Here is a 16,777-nt window from a genome sequence, read left to right as displayed (position 1 = left end):
GTCCTTCACTCTCTTCATCATGCAAGCTGCTTCCCAGCAAAGGAAAGAAATGGCTGCTGGATTTTAACTTGAAAATGCCTTGGATATCAAACATTTAAAGTTTTGTGGAGAAAAAAAAAATGTGTTTAGGTGTTTTATCATCTCCTCATCCTACCTCCACATTTGCTACATATACTTTCATTAGTATATTTTCTTATTAGCGCTTTTGCCTTTTCTGCCTCTTTTTGTTTGGAAGAAACTCAGAAAAGGAGATGATTACAACACATTTATCACACCATACGACAAAGGAACAGGGAATGGAAATCCCTTTTTCCTACAATGGTAATTATTGTCATGAGGTGACTTTATCCTCCAAAAGGAAAGGGATGGTGAGCAGAAGGAAGCTCAGCCTGCACCGAAGAGCTTCCACTTCACCTGCAGTCTCCTTGTGGCTCCTCTCCTTGATCCTGGTGCACAGGACCCGTGTGAGTTTGCCCACCAGGGAGCTGAGCAGGGGGAAATCCAGCACGTTGTACACGGTGAGCTCCAGCGGCTCCGAGGCCACCTGCTTCAGCTCCGCCTCATCCGCGTTCTTCACCCCTGCAACCAGAGAAGGAGGCTGAGGAACCCCAGAGAGGAGCAGAGGGACTCCCCAGAGAGGGGTTCACCATCACTCTGCTCTCCAAGCACAGCCTCCCAGTCATTCCACAGGTGGGAATGGTGTTTTAGTGGCCCTGGGTTTTCCTGCAGCAGCAACCTCAGTCCAGCTAATGCCTGATGATTTTTGCCTTTCCTTTTTACATACCCTTTAAACATTTTTATTCCCTTTTTATATTTTCCTTACCCTTTATACACTCTTTGTACTCCTAGCCTACACGCTTTTAATTTCTGTAGTCTGATATTCTAGCTTAATTTTGGGGAGCAAAGCAGAAAGACAAAATTTTCACAACAAGAGGCCAGAGAGCTCTATATTATGTCAGAACTCGAAGCCTTCTCTGTGGAACATATTTTGTAAACTGGGCTTTAGCCTCGTTTGGGGGTGGGGGGTGATTAGAATAAGGAGACAATTGCTTCATTTATTAAGTTTCTTACTGGGGAATTTTACACAGATATGCTAATTTGCGAAATTCATAAAATTGTACTTGCATTATACAGTGTGTGTGCATCTCGATGTGTTCCACCTTTGCAGAGCTGTGCACCTAGGTTTCTATTAAAATACTGAGGTAAAACCCTTTTACCCCTTTTAACTGTGTCTTTGCTCATAATTCTACCAGCTGAAAGGCAACACAGCCTGGGAAAACTTTCATTTCAGGCCTTTAGTGGCTTGGAGACAGTCTGGCAATTCTTCCCTCTGTTTCCCTGCTTCCCCACCACTTGCAGGCTTTGCAATCAGGTATTTTTCAATCTGAGAGGCAGTTGGCATAAATGGATGAACAAACAAGTATTTTATATTTATGAGGTGCCAGCACTCCCCACAGAGAGCCTGTTGTTCATCAGAACATCACATTGCATTTCAACAGAGTCAGGGATGAGCAAAAAGCAGCCCAGTTATGTAAGAGAACTTCTCCATCACAGAGCATCCTCCATCCCCATCCTCATTAACTCTCTGCAGACCAAGCTCCACACCACAACCCATTTTGCTTCCCAGAGTTGGGTTCAAGGATTCCTAACACTGTCCAAGGAGGCTCGGCAGCTCTACTCACTCCCTAAAAGCCACTTACCTACATAACCCTATGCAATAAACTCCCTCACATGTTCCCAAAGTAAATTAGCACTTAAACTTTTGGAGATTGCAATTTTAGGAGAGTTTTTATGTAACTTTATTGCTCATGTATCAGTCTCCAGCAGACTCGCGCAGTTATCAAGGCCAGAGCTGCTCAAGGCCATTCTGTATCTCAGTGTGTTGCTGCCAGACAGTGAAGAGTAGATAATGTTGTTATTCAGAGAAATGGGAAGCTGTGAGAGGCAGTAATTCTACAGAAAGTCTCCTGCCATCCCCAATACAGTCTCCTCTTGCCTAATTCCACAGCTGAGAATATTGTTTTCATGGCACAGGTCCCTGAGGCTCCCAAAGGTCTTTAGATGGGAGGTGTGAAATCTCTCATGTGAATACTTCCCCCCAAAAAAATAAAATATCCTTTGAAGACACTGCCTGTGCTGAATAAATGAGTTAATTTTCGTCTGAGCCACTATGTAATGAGGTCTCACCCACTACCTCAGTTCTACAGCCTCAGGATGCTTCTGTCAAAGTTGATGGAACACAGCCTTCAATTTGAAGATAACCAGGTTGGCTTTGTCCTACAGTTTATCACCAGCTGCGATCTTACCGATGGCAAATATCTCTATACCCAGGTTTTTCAAGGTCTGAGCAGCCAGGTTGGCATCATCTTGGGATTTCCCATCAGTCAGGAGGATTACCAACTTCTCAGCCTCCAGCCGGGCACCAGCATCTGGTTTCAGATTCTGCTCCAGGACATGGGTCAGTGCCAGACCTGGCGAGGAGCAGAGGTGGATGTTGTGCTTCAGTCTTCCTAACAACTCCCCCTATCTTTATTCCTTCCTCTGCTCCCCAGTAGAGCACATTATCCCATGGGAACAGCTTCCCCCACTGTATCCACATCTTTTAGGCTGAATTGAGAGCCCTGCAAGATGGAGTTACCTGTGAAGGTGTTGCCACCCTTGTACCGCAAATTCCTCACGGCCTCCAGCACCTGTTCCCTCGTGGAGTAAGCGCTCAGATCCCACTCTGTGCGGGGGTCACTGCTGTACTGCGACAGCCCTGGGAAAGACAGGAGCTCTGGGCATCCAACCAGCCCAGGTGAGCTGCAGGAGCTCCACTCTGGGATTTGGGATTGCCAAGGAGGAGAAGATAAAATAATGGAAGGGACTGGCGGTGAGCAGATGGGGTTTCTACCTCCACTTCTCTGCATGGTTCTGAGAAAATTGCATGAAGCTGTGCCAGGGGAGGTTTAGGCTGGATGTTGGGAAAAGGTTCTTCCCCCAGAGAGTGTATGGGCACTAAAACAAGCTCTCCAGGGCAGTGGTCATGGTCCCAAGGCTGTCAGAGCTCCAGGGGCATTTGGACAACACCCTCAGGCACAGGGTGAGATTTTCAGGGTGGTTTGTGCAGGGCCAGGACTTGGACCTGATGATCCTTGTGGGTCCCTCCCAGCTCAGGATATTCCATGATTCTACAGTCCTGCCATGCAAAGTGGTGCCTCAGACCCCATGGAGTACAGGGGTGATGATTAGAGGGATTTGATAAGGTAAAGTTATCTGGGGTCAAACCAGTCATCTGTAAGGGCTGAGAAGGATTTACACCATGCTGTTTCATGTACAGCCTGGCTGTCAGCATCACTCTGAGCTGGCAAGAGCCCCATTCATTCCAAGCTGAACTCACAGCCCAGTGTGGCATTGCCACTGCACCCAGTGGTGTGGTGGCTGAGCGCCCTGCCATAGATAGGCAGCAAATCCCAAAAGTATCTCAGCATCACCACCCGACCTGGGGCTGCCCAAAGACAGCACTTCTGTTCACCGTGCAGATATTTTTCACAGCCACTAGAGGCCAGAGCTTGCTACCAGATGGGAAAAGCTTCCCAGAGCAGCTTTGGGACCCCATCCTAAAGGAATAATAGCACCTCAGAGGAGCACATAACCATAGGAGTAAGAGACCAAGACCCCATCAAACATCAGTATCCCAAGGTCAGGAAACAGGAGAGTATCCTACCTACTCTTATCTTGTCTTCTGCAATGCTGAATGGGGAAATCAGATTGCTCAGGAACTCCTTAATGAGCTTGAAATTGTTGCGTCCAATGCTCCAGGACCCATCCACAAGCAGGATGACATCAATCATTGCAGGTGTGTCACACTGAAACTGGGAGCCTGGAGGGGAAAGGTTGGATACTGAGAGAAGCAACTGTAAGGAGGAAAACCTGCTTCAGTTTTAAGACAAAAAGCGAATCTGCTCTGTAAGGCCTTGTCTGATGGTGGAATGGACCATCTGCCAGTCTGACACATCCCAGCATCTTGTGAAAACCACAGAGCCAAGGATAACCCATCTGAGCACCAAGCAACGGAGTGGTGTGCAGCTGCACCTCTGCAGAGAAGGGGTTAAAGCTGTCAGGAAGGGTGTGCTAACCCAAGCACTGCTCCCTGCAAGCTGTCAGCTCCATTGCCTCTCAGCCTCAGCCCAGTGCTTCCTTTTATCTAGCCTAAGTCTCCAGGAATTGCAGGTGATTGCTTAATTCCATTCCATCACGATATCCCCCCTGGGCTACAATTATTTCATGGCTTTATATTAAATCCCATCTCTCGGTAAAAATCTGCTGACATCATGGATCCTCCAGCCCTGCCTTCCTCCCCACCCCAGGCCTCCAGCTGAACAGAGGATAAGATAAGGCATGCTGCTAATTGAATGCATCTTCCTGCAGTATATCTCAGATGGGGAATTTTCCATCTTTGGTGGAGGGGAAACAGATGATCCCATCAAGATTTATCAGGCTCCAAAGAGGTTCCTCTCTCATCACAGACATGGATTTCTGCTGGGGCAAAGGGGATGCTCTGGCCCATCCCATTCCCATTGCAGCAGAGCTGTGAGCCAACACAGTCTCAACTGAGTCTGAAGGATCATCATGGATTAGTTATCTGTGAAACATGAAGAACAAGGCCAGAAGGAGGGGCAGGTTGGGCTACAAACATCCCTGATGTTTGGAAAGGAAACACCTTGGGAAGGACCATGGCTGGGGTGCTCTGTTGAAGAATACAAATGCTTACATCAATCTGCCAGAAGCAGGGGGAGATGACAGCATGAAGAGAGAATAGTGCCAAATCAATTAAAATCAATAAATTAAATCATCTGGAAGGAATTTTTGGCCTAACTCCAGTTTTCCTGAGAATTCATGTTGTTCTACAGAATTCAAAATTTCCTCAGTGAGCTCTGACATCTCCCAAAGCATGACCTAGTGATTGGAAACACAACCAGCAGCACTGTACTCTGGAGGGGCAGAGGGTGGGATAGAAAGCTTGAATTGAGCGAGTGTTAGGGAAAACAGCAGGGAAGAAGGAGCAAGACATGTTTGAACCCTCTCTCACCTCGCCTCAGTGAATCCTTTGGGGTTTTTTCTCTTCCTGGAGACTCTTGCTCTGAGTTTGCTGGAGTGCGCGAGGATGATTTTGGGGTCATTGATGTTGTTTCTGCCACGCTGGCCTCCACACTGGGCTGGTTTCTTGTTGTTTCTCCTGAGCTCTTTGGCTGAACCCCCTTCTGTCTTTTCTTTTCAGCTCTGTCCTTTGCTGTGCTCCAAAGAGAAAAATCCCGTTGTGTTATCCCCATGCAAACCCACAGCTCAGCTGATTTAAGCCACATTTGACACAGGTACAGGGAATTCAGAGAGGGTCAAATTCCTACAGGTTTATGGAAATAGGTGGCTATGAAAAGACCACCTTCATTCACACCTCTCTGAGAGGGCTGCACTTGTGCTCAGGAGTTAACATTACTAATGGATCACATCAGCAAGTTTGCCTTTCCCATTGTCTTTGATGATGAAAAACAATGAATGTTTATAAAATAAAGATCAGGGAAAATATCCCATGGTGCCTCATGCCCAGTTACTCTCAGGAGCTCAGCAATCTGTGTCTTGCAAACACCCTGAGCTAGTGCAAGGCTTTTTGGATAGCGGCCCTGATGGATCTTTCTTCCATCAACAGGTGTAATTCCCTTTTCAGCTCATGGAAACATGAGACTCTGTAGTCACATACAGTCCTCAGCCACAGGAGGTTGAGGAAATCCTTCTTGTAGGCCACCTGCAGCCAGCCTTGGGACACAGAACTCAGGGAAACAAACCCCATTGGCCCTAGTGCTCAGGGAGCAGCTTGTTCTCAAAGGATCCACTCCCAGCTGAGGGATAAGTTGGCATCTGCTGAATTTGGATACCTGTCAGCCCCAGGATGTGCTTTTCAACTTGGCTGGCATGAGGGGCAAATATTTTTATGTGGTTTACTGTGTTTCTGTAGCTGAGCATTGCATACAAAGGATGAGACCAGGCTAGGAAATCTCACTGAATGAGTGTCTCTGATAAAGGCAGATTGCAAGGAGAATATGGGAATGGTTTTAGGGACAGCTGTATGTTCCAGCCAGGGTAGCATGGCACAGCCATGGCTCCAAATCAACCCAGTGTGACTCCAGGATGGTCAGAGCACCCACCTGTCTGTGACAAGGCAGAGTTCAGGGGTGGTGGGGTGGCCTCTGCCACCCCGCTGTGCTCAGCTGCAGAGCTCCCTGGTGAGGTGAGATTCTTTCCTGATGCAGCTCCTGCATTCCTTCGGTTATTTCTAGTCTGGGATGCATTTTTGAGTTCCTCTACTGCGGGAAGACCAAAATGAGAGAAATCACCTTGCTAGAGAGGAATGTGAGCCACAGTCCATGCCTCACCCCCTGGGTCTTCCCCATCTCCCTTTACAACCTTCCCACCAAAACAGTCCCAGGCTCTGTGATGGCCAAACACTCTGCAGGGCACATGCCAGAGGATGAGCTCTTCACAGCCACATCCCCAAGAGCCTCAGGAGCTCAGAGTGGTAAAATGCAGCCCCTCTCCACTTACTCACAAATTTCCTCTTGGCAAACAGGGCTTCCTGGGAGCCGTTGAGCACGTAAACCTGCAGTGTGTATTCCTTGGAGGGGCTCAGCCCTCCCACCGTGGCTTTGGGAGTCTTGGTTTTCAGCATGACTTCCTGCTCCGAGTCCCCTGAGGTGGGATGAAGCCACAGTTCAGAGCCTGTCAGAGCTGAAATTGAAGCTGACAGTAGCAAAAGCAGTGCTGAAATGCAGGGAATGTCTGCCTAGGGACCTCAGTCAACTCCTATTTATTCTTCAAATTTTGAGGAGTTCCGATTTTTACTCTTTTTCTCAGTGTTGAGTTGAGAAGAATTAGGTGGGGTTTTTTTAAATCCTTGATATGTTCGCAAATTACAAAATTACTTCCCAGCCAGTATTAGTGCAGCTCTCACCAACTTCCCAAGGAGCTGTTGAGTGAAAAGCTGGTGATCAGAGTGTGAAGACTGGAAACTGCTTGTGAAAACACCCAACTGATTGAGGTCGTATGTGACAGAATGAGGAAGTGACTCGGTGTCTCTGGAGGTCACCACTGACACTTGGGACTCATCATACCTATCCCAGCTGTGCTGTCTCTGCCCCATCTCTCTCCAAGGGCAGATGCTGCCTACAGGTGTCATTTTTGGGGCTCCAGACCCCTCCACAGCCATGTCCCAAGCTGCTGGACCCTGTCCTGGCACGGCACTGCCTTGACAGCCAAAAACTGTGGCGTTTCTGTGCTGACAGGGCAGTGAGCAGATGGAGCAAGGCAGCGACTGCAGAGAGAGACACAGCAGCTCCCTAAAACCCTGTGGCTGGGAAAGTTCTGCAAGCTTTAAATTACAGAGATGGATGTGTTTCTGACCCAGCCATCCCTGTGCTCATGCCTAGGGCTGGAAACTCCCCAGGCTAAGAGGGAAAGCCTCAGGCATGTGCTGGGAGCGCCGGTGGGGATTCCCTGCATTCCCGGGATGCTCATCAATCTCCGCCGAGCTGAGGCTCCGGGGAGCAGCAGGGCAGGGAAGGAATGAGAAACCTCCTGCTCCGGCTTGGGAAACAGGTGGGGGCTGAGCTAAAAGCGGGTCGATGATCACAGGAGCTGCCGCCAGCACTCCTGCCCTGCAGCTCCCTTTTCCGGCTGGCTGGGAAAGCAGCAGAGGCTGGAAACTGAATGCCAGCCAAGACTGAGGGTGCCTGCAGCCCCTCCTGCTCTCTGAGGGACATGGTGTCCTTCCAGCACCACCAGGTTCTACATCTCAAATCAGGGAGAAGGGGTGGGAGCTGGAGGGATGAGCCTCCCTACACTTATAGGGTCAAAGTTCCATTCCATGTCCCTGCGGGTGGTGGGAGAGCTGGGAGCTCCCATGGAAGAGCCAAGCAATGAACCTCCTTCATTTTTGTCTCACAGAGTCCCAAAGAACAGCATTTCTGGCTAAACCTTTCCCCTGGGATGAAGAGAGCTGAATTTCATCTCTCGTGAATGAGTGATGAAGGGAGTGTTCCTACATTGGGTGGCACTACAGACTGCTCTGAGGGTGGCCAGAAAGGCTCCTTGTCCATACTGCACCCACAGCCTGGTGAAATCAACACTTGGAACCAGAACAAGCTGTGGATAATTCCCTCTGCCTTGTCTCTATCCCCTTAAGGTCTAAATAATGCTCCTATTTAGGTCCCGTTGTCCCCCAGACAGAAGGTGGAGCTCAGTGCCTCTCTCACACACGAGTCTCTGCTGGCTCTGGTGTCCAGGCTGTCATCTCGTACCTGCCATGGGCTTTACCCGAACTTTGTAGCCACTGATGTTCCCTTCAGTCTCTTTCCACTTCATCTGGAGCCTGTCTTCTGAGAGGACAGTGAGCTTCAGCCGGCCTGACCCTGGGGAGGAGGAGAGGAGATGTTTCCATGCTGTGATGGATGCAATTCCTTTCACAAAACCCACTCATGCTGTCTCCTCTAAGGACATGGGAACAGCTGTAGCACAAAGGGAACCTTCACCATGCCAGGCAAGTCCTCATCACCCCCTGGGGCTGCATGGCAGCTCCTGCAGTCCCCTTGCACCTCTGCAGACCTGCAGCCTCCCTGGCAAAGAGGAGTTTCTCAGGTGCTCATTATAACCCCAGCAAAAAGGTAAAACAGCCTCCCAGAGATGTGGGGGCTCTCTCTGCACCCTTCATGTCTTGAAGGGCTCTCCCAGGAGCTTTCAGGCTGAATGTTTGTTTACAGCAAGTGTGTTCAGTGCAAACATGGGAAATGGGAGGGCAGCAAACAGAAAAATGGGCTCAGCAAGGCTCTTCAATAGGCTTGGCCTGCTGAGAAATACAGAAATTCCCCAGGTGATGGATCCCATCCTTCTGCAGAAAGATCATTTCAGAGGCAGCTCCAAGGACCAGCTGGGTTTAGAAAGAAGGGAAGAAAAAAAAAGGGAAAAGAAAGAAAACCTGATAAAGTGTAAATAACAGCTCCTGGCAGGACCATAACTCATGGGCACCAGCTTGTATCAGTTTGCTGCAGGGAGCTGCAAACTAAATGACAAATCTCGAGGAAAAAAACCAGTATCAGACAAGGAGGTAAAAAGAAGAAAGAGCACATTCCCTTATCATCTCCAGATTTCACAGCTATCTGTTTACCCCAGCTAGATGTCTGAGCTCATGTGTCATTCTTTGAATCAATGATTCCTGTCGTGCAAATGCCACCATATGAAACTCTCACTTGGCTGGATGCAGGATGGCAACTCAGCAGATTTCCCTCCCCTCCTTCTGACACTGTGCCCAGAGCTGCCTTTCCAGCAGGATGCCCTAATTTGCAGTGAGTGAGCACACTACAAACATCTGCACTCCAATCTCTTCCCCTTTACAATTACTCAAAATAAAAAGCTCAGTGTGACCTGAAGTTTCTTCTCAGTGCTGCCAAACTGTCACCCAGGGCTCCTCAAGTCCCTAATCTGGTCTTGCACGATGCCCAGACACCTCCTGACATCCCTGCCATGATGTCACCACCCAGGAAAGCAGTGAGAGCTGGCAGTGAGGTCCTGCTTGTCTCAGCCCAACATCTGTGCTTTAACCTTTCCTTGCAGACACTTCCTGCAGGCTGCCCAACAAGCAGATAGCTATTTTGGGGGAACAAAGCTCAGATTCACATCTCACCCCAGGCAAATCTGAAGAGGAAGAAAGAAAACAGGGGAAAGAGGGGTGAGGGGCAAAAAGCAAATCCCGAAATCATGCCTAAGAGAAATGGTAAAAGATCATGGAACAATGAGGGGAATTCATAGTTAGATTAAACATGGAGCTCTCTTCTTTTGGCCAAGTGTGGTCCAGCTCCTTGGGCATCACTCTAGGAGCCCAGAAGCTAAAAAGACAAGAATGTCCCCAGACAGAGCAGAAAGGACATCATCCTCTAAAGCACCATTATGTGCTGGATGCAAATGATCCCCAGTGCCATGAAAGCTCCACTGTTTCCTTGCCCTGTGTTAGATGTGCTCTATTTGATGCTGTAACCTTGCTCTCCAGCTGACAGGGAGTTAAGCCCAGCCTGAACTGCAGAAGTCTGGGAGATACACAACACAGAGACACATCTGTCCAGCCCTGCAGTGCCATCACCTCTAGAAACCTCTGTGCTCTTCCACAGAGCCTTCAAACATAACATAAATGTGGTTCTTCCGAATCAGAAAGGCTGTGCTGAGGTGCTGTAGGTATTTTCTGGTCACTCTAGGGAGCAGGATGATACAGGAGGAATCACCTTTGCTCTCTTACCCAGGTGTTTCACCACCTCTCACCACAGACACCAAAGCAGCAGGACAGATGCAGTGACTAAAGAAACAACACCCTTTTCTCTTCCTATTTCTCAGGCTCCCAGAGGTCACATAAGCCCCCTCATTGCTTGCCCAGGCTGAAATTCATCCCTAGTGCAAGGAGGGGCTGAGCTGCTGCCAGGGATGAGGACAGGCTTTGCAGGGTGGGGAGGGATGGAGGTGCTCTCCCCAGATGGGCTCCCTGATCTCCCAAGGCTGTTTGGAGCCTCACCAACAGACACCAGAGCACAGCAGCACCCTGAAATGCTGCCTGGCTTTGGGAATGTCCCTCACAGTGGTGAGGGAGGGCTGGGCTATCCCAGTTATCCCAGGGGACAGCCAGACCATTGGGAACAGCCCCACAAGGGCAGGCAGGCTCCTTACCTTGGCCCACTTGTCCCCAGACATGGCTTGCCACAGGCAGGCAGGCAAGAAAGAGCCAAGTGTGAATCAGCATTGTGAGCAGAACCTGCAAGAGGGAAACTGTCAGGAAGGAGAAGTAAAAATTATATTTCACCACATCACAATCCAGTTTTTTGCAGTTCTCAGTTAAGGAGTTGGAATCTGCAGCTCCAGGCATCATTGATGGCATTGAAAGGGTGGGTGGAGAAGAACACACAGATTTTCCTGAGATTCCAACAGATAATTTTATCTTTTTGGTCTCTCCAACATAGCTGTTCAGTGCCTTGGACCAAACTGTGTTTATAAAGCTGATGGAGAACACTCCTCTCTTCCTGCCTGGGGCTGGGCAGGACAATCTCAGCAGTGGAACTCAGAGTTGGGTTCTGCTCTGCTCATGGAAATCAGTAACACTGGAAAATGATCACAGACACAGATTCCAGATTGACTGCTGGTATAAACTGTACAGAAGTAATTAATCCTGATTATCATGACCAAGATTACAGGTGCACAGACAGACAGCACTTTTCTCATGTCCCTGCTATGCACACATTGATCAGAAGAGGAAATCACAGAAAGGAGCACTCTGTGGCAGCCAAGCTCCTCGAATCCAGATTTAATGACCTCAGCTGCTGTGATAAAGCAATCTTGCAGCAGGAGGGATCCACAGACCCAGTGGAGTTTGTATGTGAACAGTTTACAAAGGCAGGGTTTATTTCTCTTTTCGTTCCCAAGAAATTACATTCAGGACTTGTTGGGATAGTTTTGCTTTAACTTGTTCACCTGAACAGACTAAAAGCAGAGGCAGTTACAGAGTTAGCCATGGCAGAGGGTGAGTTTGCCTCCAAAACAACCCCAGACTGCCTAAGCCAGCCTCAGCCCACAGACCTCCAGCACCTGCAGTTGGCTTTGCTGGCCTGGATTTCAGTGCTATTCACTTTGGGTCAGGAATTTCAGATCAGCAGAAAACCACCCTGATGGGAGCAGTGCCACCCCCTCATCTGGGTCTCAACAAACCACATTTTAGGCACACTTTGTTGGCCTTTTGCATCGCTGGCATCTGTCATCTCTGTGCTCCACATTTCAGCCTCACTGCTTCTGGCAGAAGCAGCCCCTGCACCCTCTGCCTCCTGCAGTGACATTTCACTTCTGTTCACTCTGATGGACAGGTATGCAGAGGCTCCTGGCAAATGCCTGTTTCCCTTCAAACACATCAGCTCTGTAGCGATTTCAAGGAAAAAATAAATATGCACATGAGTGACCCAGCTGTGATCTGTTTGAATCAGTTCTAAATTGCTGGAAGAATGAATGGAAAAACATGCAAGTTGTAACAGGGAGTTGTTAACCACCCTACTCTCTCTCTTTTTTTTTTCTTCTGATTGAAGATGAACGGAACAACTGCAGTGTAACCAAAGCCTTTGGCCATGGGAAACACTTGCTTTATTTTTCCAGCTAATAAAATGAGGTCATTGTTTATAAAAAACAGCAAACATTTTACAGGTGGGTTTCAGGACTCTGATCTCTCAGAAAGGCAAAGCCTGCCCTGGCTGCAGAGGTGCATGTGCCAAACAGCAGCAAAAAGTCGGCATTTTTCAAATTCCTTGAATTGAAAAGGTTTTTTGCTGTTTTGCAACGCCACCAAACTGCTCCCAATTTCCTTGAAACTTCTGTGCAACTCTGCTGCCTAACATGATGCCAAACTCTGGCAAAAGCACTGGCTTGTGTGTGATCTTTTCACGTTAACCAGGGTACATGGGATCTGAAGTCCAGAAAAATAAATTCCTCCAACCTGCACTGATCTGGGCTTTCTGCAGACTCTGATGGAAGGGGGAGGTTCCACCCTGTTGTATCAGTAAGGATGAGTTCAGTGTTATCACAGAATGGTTTGGCTTGGAAGGGACTTTAAAGTTCATCTCATTCCAATCCCTGTCATGGCAGGGACACCTTCCACTATCCCAGGTTGCTCCAAGCCTTGTCCAGCCTGGTCTTGAACACTTCCAGGATTGGGGCAGCTACAGCATCTCTGGGCACCCTGTGCCAGTGTCTCAGCACCTCACAGTAATCCTGTTTTTAACCCAGACTGGGCACAGTTAGACCCCAGGGTGTGGATCTTTGCTGTGACTAAAGCAAGGAACAGGGACTCCATCTCTCCTTCCAGCTGAGAGCCAAACCCATCCCCATTCTGCCTCTTCCAATGTCCATTTTCCATTTTTGTAAATCAGGAATAACAAACTCACCTGTCTGAAATGGTGGAAGGCTCACCTCCAGAGGGGCTCCCTCTCCAAAATTCACCTGCCACATCCCAAGCCCCCAGACCAGGACTCTGTGCTCCCTCCCCATCCATTTCTGCCATCTGTGGTGCCACCATTCAACCAGTCTGAGAGGGGACCATGGGACTGAGGGGACCACGGTGACACCAGTCTGTTGCCACAGCACACTGTCGCCTCTCTCCTGTTACTCACCCCCAGGGAAGGAATTCCGAGGCAGCAACACATGGAGCAAGTGGTGAGTATTTCCAGAGCCTGGAAAATAGGCTCTGGAAAATAGGAGCCTGGAAAATAGGGGAACACACCACTTTCCACTTGCTCCAGCTGTGTGCTCAGAGGGGATTTGGAGGTTAAGGCAGTCAGAGATCCCCTTTTTGTACAGGAAATTTTACAAGTTGTCACTTTCGTTAAAGAGGAAAAAAAAATCCCTGACACATGTTTAAATCAACACAACTAAAGGTGAGGATTTGGGGGCACTGTGAATTCTTTCCATACTCCACAGTTGCAGTTTGGGGACATTTCCTCATGCCAGAGGTCACCACTGTCTCTGCACAGAATTGCTGGCACAAGCAATGTCACCTCGTGTCCCACTCTCTGCTGGACACACGAGCAGCATGGGGACAGCCCTGCAGGAGAGACAGGGACCAGCCTGAGGCAGCCAACTGCAGGGATAAATCTGTCCCACATTCCCCGAGTGCTTTGCTGGTTAAAGGACCTAAAACAGACTAAAAAACCCAAATCCATCAGACCCTTTCTGTCCTGTCCTGGAAAATTCCTGTATTTCAGTTCCACCATTGAACAAAAGTCTCAAATATCGCAGCACCAGAGTCAAAAACAGTCAGGTACGAATTTCCTTTCTAGGCTGAGCCTTTGCAGCTCCCCCAGCCCATCAGGCTGAGTAACATCACAACTCACCCTCACCTCCAGGTGGGAAAAACCCACACAGGTAACAAACCCTTCCAAGCACTCTGGTAGCACTTTCCAGCAATTTCGTACTATTAACCACAAAATGGGAAAAGAAACTCCACACCAACAAACAGAGTGCATTTCTCACAGCCAGAGCCCCTAAAGAGGGGGTCCTGGCAGTCAAGGCAGTCCTGGCAGTATTTAGGCTGTCAGGGAATGTGTCTCGAAGCCACTTCATCGTGAGAGGATGGGAGCTGTCACTGTCACCCCTGCCCTGCCCAAGCTCAGCCTCACCAGCTCCAAACTCCCCAGAGAGCACAACCCTGCAGAAATCCTCTGCTCGGGGTTCCCACACATCCCCAGCAGACCCCATCCCCTCCTCAGCATCCCTGCAGCCCCAGCCCCGAGGGACAAGGAGGCACAGACCTCTCGGAGCGGCGCGGCGGATCCGGCTACATCCTGAAACTGTGGGACAAGCTGCCCTGGCGCCTCATCTGCTCCTCGGCGTGATTAAAGATTGCAATTCCCAGGCGTCAGGAGGGATGAGGAAGGGGAGGGAGAACAGAGGGATGGGATTCCCCCACCTCTCTCTCCACAGGCTCGGCTTGGCCCCTTCGTGCAGCCAAATAAAGCGTGAAAAGCAAGAGGCTGCTGCTGTGGGCAAGGGTGAACAGCTTTCGGGGGCTTTGCTAATGAAATAAAATAAAATCTCTGTCTGCAAGGCTGCAGGCTGACTTCCTAGAACGCAGCAACAAGTCCTGGCTCCCTCCCACCCTCAGACTGGCCGGGATGAAGTCAGCCCAGCCTCACTCACATCCCATTAAATAGTTTTGAGAGCCCAGCATTGCACTGAAGGGGAGTTGTGTTTCGTCTGCTTAAGGAAATTAAGCACATCTGTAGGTTCTGCAGGGCCAGAGGCTGAATCATGAGCTGGAGCTCCCCAGCTGTGGGATTCAGCCCTGAGCTCCTCTGGGATGAGATGCTCAGCACCAGGAGCACCTGGGAGAGACACCCAGCTCCCTGCTGAAAGGTTTTTTTGGACAGATTTTGTCCTCATTGCCAGGAGGGAATGACTGACACTGACATTTCTCATTACAGAGGCCAGATTTTCAGCTGCATCTGCAGGGACTGTCAGCATCAGTCTCCCATTGCAACTGAGGGAGCTGTAGGACACTTGCATTGCCATTCAGCAGGAAACACAGATACCTTCAGAAATGTCAAATTAAATGGGAAAAAGAATTGTACTTCTCAAAATATTTGCACAATAAACAAACATTTGTTAGCTCTTTGCAGCTTTGTTTTATAATCTTGTAAGCACTTGAAAACATCACAATACACAGACCAAAGGATGACACCAAAATGAAGCACTTAAAGGAGAGAATCACAGAAGGATTTGGTTTGGAAGGGACATAGAGCATCTCTTTTCACCCTCCAGCCATGGGCAGGGACACCTTCCACTATCCCAGGTTGCTCCAACCCATCCAACCCAGTCTTGAACATTTCCAGGGATGGAGCAGCCACAGCTTCCCTGGGTAATAAGTGGCATGCAAATCTTAGTAAAACAAAGCAAAGATAATTTGATACCCCATGGAGAGAGCATTAACACTGCCCTGTGTGTAAATACCACAAATTACCTCCTCTGTAATTTCTGAGGTTGCTCAGATCTGCCACGGTTTTCTTTAAAAATAATAGGAGAGTAATAAAATCTCCTGTGCTTCACTTTCAGGGAATTCAGATCCAGAAGTAAAACTTCCTGCTCTGACACAGAAAAATCTGGAGCTGTTTTCAGTGCTTTGCATTCAGGATGCTCTTTTGCAGCCTGCCTTTCCCAAGGTGCCCACACAATGCCTCAATCTCCTGTATTTGACCTCAGCCCAAGCCAAACACCCTGGGTTAAACCTTTGAGCCACCACAGACACCCAAACTCTCCCTAAATAGAATTCAAAAAGCAAAAAAGGCAGATGGAGGTTGCTTAACTGGTGCACTGAATGCTACAAATAACAACTGTGAGTTTATTGACAAATGGCTGAGGACATGGTCTGCTTCCACTTAGGGGCTGGAAGGACCCCAATTATCAATGCAAACATCTTGCCTGGACCCTGTTCCAGGAATGCTGTGCTCCAAATAATCCTATTACTTCAGCACCAGCACTGGGAGAGCACAAATCTCTTTCTACCAAGGGAAAAAAAGGCAGCCAGCAGTAAGGTAATACTTGATACACAGCTGACACCAGATTCTCCAAGAAAGCCAACCCCATTTTAACACAAATCAAAATTACTATTTTTGGCCTTTTTTTTTTTTTTTTAAGGGCTGGTTTGTGGCCAAAGGAGCTGCACTGAGGACCCTGCCCTAAGCAGCAGTGCTGGAAATCATCCTGCCTCTGCACAGCACTGCAGGCTAATCCCAAGCAGGATGCTCTGTGAAGTGGAAAGCAGGAAACCTCCCTAATTTCTTGTTACTACCTGCTTTTCTATATTTAGTTCACTTTCAGGGTAGTTTGCAAGGAGTATTTTGCACTGGCTGTAAATCCAGCCTTCCTGCAAGCAGCAGGGGCCAGGGGGCTGAATTTTGGTGGCTTTCACTCATTTCTGCTCCTTCCCAGAATCAAACTCAGACTAGGACAAGTTTCCCTTTGGGCACACCCTGGTTCTGGTTCCTCCTTTACCCCACTGCCTCCAATCACTAGGCTGGTAGCAGCCTATGATGTTTGGGATCTCTGCCTGCCTCCTTGCTGAGGTGAAGCTGATTAATGAAATTAAGCATTATTAAGGGGCAGGGGGCACAAAATGCACCATCATGGAAATGTCACCTTTTCAAGACAGCTGGGAACATCACCCAGCCCTGGCTGTGAG

The 16,777-nt window shown here is 48.8% G+C and overlaps 1 protein-coding gene across 1 annotated transcript in view; it reads right to left on the bottom strand.

Moving 5' to 3' along the window:
* The window catches only part of COL20A1 (collagen type XX alpha 1 chain), a 51,267-nt gene extending 36,560 nt beyond the window's left edge, over positions 1–14,707 (bottom strand). The window contains exons 1-10 of the mRNA XM_085078973.1: positions 14,352–14,707; positions 10,738–10,822; positions 8,331–8,441; positions 6,580–6,723; positions 6,183–6,341; positions 5,072–5,272; positions 3,707–3,862; positions 2,639–2,758; positions 2,307–2,471; positions 415–579 (exon numbers count right to left, since the gene is read on the bottom strand). Of these exons, the coding sequence (XP_084935099.1) occupies positions 415–579; positions 2,307–2,471; positions 2,639–2,758; positions 3,707–3,862; positions 5,072–5,272; positions 6,183–6,341; positions 6,580–6,723; positions 8,331–8,441; positions 10,738–10,810 (1,294 nt within the window). The 5' untranslated portion in view covers positions 10,811–10,822; positions 14,352–14,707. The remainder of the gene's footprint in view (positions 1–414; positions 580–2,306; positions 2,472–2,638; positions 2,759–3,706; positions 3,863–5,071; positions 5,273–6,182; positions 6,342–6,579; positions 6,724–8,330; positions 8,442–10,737; positions 10,823–14,351) is intronic.
* Between the last annotated feature and the right edge of the window lie 2,070 nt (positions 14,708–16,777).

The sequence above is a fragment of the Lichenostomus cassidix genome, chromosome 20, assembly GCF_008360975.1.
Source record: "Lichenostomus cassidix isolate B80296 chromosome 20, HeHo_3.0, whole genome shotgun sequence".
Classification (NCBI taxonomy): Eukaryota; Metazoa; Chordata; class Aves; order Passeriformes; family Meliphagidae; genus Lichenostomus; species Lichenostomus cassidix.
Note: the sequence above shows the minus strand (reverse complement) of the source record. Positions and strands in the feature narration are given on the sequence as shown.